The following is a 1939-nucleotide window of genomic DNA, read 5'->3' as shown; positions in this document are numbered from 1 at the left end:
GGGGGGGGGGGGGGGGGGGGCGCGTAGGACAGAAGGAGAAGGGCAGGAGAAGCGGCAACAGGGTACCGAGATCAGGGACAGTGTGAGGGCAGCGCACACAAGCGGCAGACGGAGGGCGGGAAGAGAGGGCGGGACGGGTACGTACGAAGGCAGGGCGACCCGCTGACGATCGACCAGTTACCGTTGATGTCGCACGACCGGATGGGAGTTCCACGCATGTTGGAGTTGCACCGGCCCAGAGCCCTGGTCAGAGAGGCGGTTTCCGGCCACGAGGCATCCAGGAAGTTGTCCTCAGGCGGGCACATGAGACCTGGAGATCGTGCGTCCGTGCGCCCGTGCGTCGGCGTATGGGCGTGTGCACATACAGTGGTGGACATGCGGGGAGGGTGAGCACACAGAGATGCGGGGAAATGCGGGCGTCCCGCGGGCGCGGGAGCGGAACAACCGACGGCGGGAGACGCACGCTTGCACCGGGCCACGGGCGGGTCCCACTGGCCGTCGATATTGCACATGCGCCGGGGGCGGTCCTTGGCCTGAGAACTGGCCGGCGCATAGCCGGGCGAGCACTGCCCGAAGGACTCGATGCTGCTCTGAGACGCGGGCCACTTGGTGCCAAGGTCATTCTCAATGCCGGTGCAATTGAGTCCTGTCATCGAGGAGGGGCATCTGAAGGTCAGGCAAGCAGGCAGCAGACAGCTGGTCCCACAGCGGGGCAGGCGGAGGAGGGCAGGCAAGAAAATGGCGACCAGGGGGCGTGCTGGTGGCTGGCTACTCCCGGCGCCAGGCAATCCCAAAGACACAGCCGGGGGCGCGGAAGGGAAGACGCACTGAAGCACATGTGCAACGGCTCTTCCCATTGAGCACGGAAGTTGCAGAGCCGCTGCGGGCTGGACACCGGGGAGTTGGCCGGCAGGCCGTAGCCCGGCTGGCAGCGACCGTTGACCTTGCGCCCGGCACTGGCCGCCGGGAAGAGGGTCATGGAGGCCCGCGGACCATCGATGTCGGCGATGGGGTCACAATCGATGGGCTGGCACCCGCCGGCGATCGGCCCATAGAAGGCCGCCATCGGGACGGCCTGCACCTCCGACACCAAGGTTGGCAGGGGATCGGCCCCGCCCGGAGCCCCCGGCACGCCGGTGGTCGAGTGCGACATGGGGAAGGACAGCGGATGCGAGGGAGCCAGATGCACGGGATCCGGCGAAACACACCGGCGCGTCGGCTGCCCATAGAAGCCGGCGATGCAGGTCCCGGTGATGGTGACCGCCGAGTCGGCCGGGGCCGCCGGCCAGGTGGCCATGCCCTCGGTGCGGGCGGCGCAGCCGATCGGCTGGCACACGGCCCCGGGGCCGGACCCCACCGGGCCCCACACACCGGAGGCGAGGCAGTCGCGTGTCGGACTCCCGGCGAAGCCAGCCGGACAGGACCCGATGACCGATCCAGTGCCGGCCGGCACCGCCGGCCACGTCCCATGCGAGGGGTCCTCATGGCCCGGCAGGATGGCCGGGCAGCTGACGCCGGTCGGCTGGCAAGTGCCGGTCACCGGGCCCCACCCGGTGGGCAGGCAATCGCGCGAGGGGGACGCCGACGCACCGGTGGCATATCCCGGCAGGCAGGCCCCGGTGACACCCTCATCCCCGGGCTCGGCCGCCGGCCAGACGGCCCCGGCATCGTTGGCCAGCTCGGGGCATGGGTCGGTCGAGCAGGCCCCCACCGGGTCGGACCAGCTTCCGCCGAGCCGGCAGTGGCGCACTGGCGCGCCATGCATTCCGCTGGGACAGGTCCCGCGAACCGTGGCCCCGGGTTGAGCCACGGGCCAGGAGGCGGTCGTCGGTCCGGCGGAAATGGCGGGGCATGTGCTGGCGGCTACGCCCGACAAGGACACACAGGGAGGCCGGGAGGGGGGGGGGGGGGGGGGGGGGGGGGGGGGGGGGGGGGGGGG

The 1939-nt window shown here is 71.2% G+C and overlaps 1 protein-coding gene across 1 annotated transcript in view; it reads right to left on the bottom strand.

The window, feature by feature from the left end:
- The window catches only part of H696_03457 (hypothetical protein), a gene marked incomplete at its 5' end in the record, with an annotated part of 16522 nt that overhangs the window by 8952 nt on the left and 5631 nt on the right, over positions 1–1939 (bottom strand). Inside the window, 3 exons of the mRNA XM_009497323.1 lie at positions 146–310; positions 464–646; positions 829–1749. Coding sequence (XP_009495598.1) covers positions 146–310; positions 464–646; positions 829–1749 — 1269 coding nt within the window. The remainder of the gene's footprint in view (positions 1–145; positions 311–463; positions 647–828; positions 1750–1939) is intronic.

The sequence above is a fragment of the Fonticula alba genome (genome assembly GCF_000388065.1).
Source record: "Fonticula alba strain ATCC 38817 unplaced genomic scaffold supercont2.5, whole genome shotgun sequence".
Taxonomy (NCBI): Eukaryota; order Rotosphaerida; family Fonticulaceae; genus Fonticula; species Fonticula alba.
The sequence above is the reverse complement of the archived record's forward strand: the minus strand, read 5'-3'. Positions and strand labels throughout refer to the sequence as shown.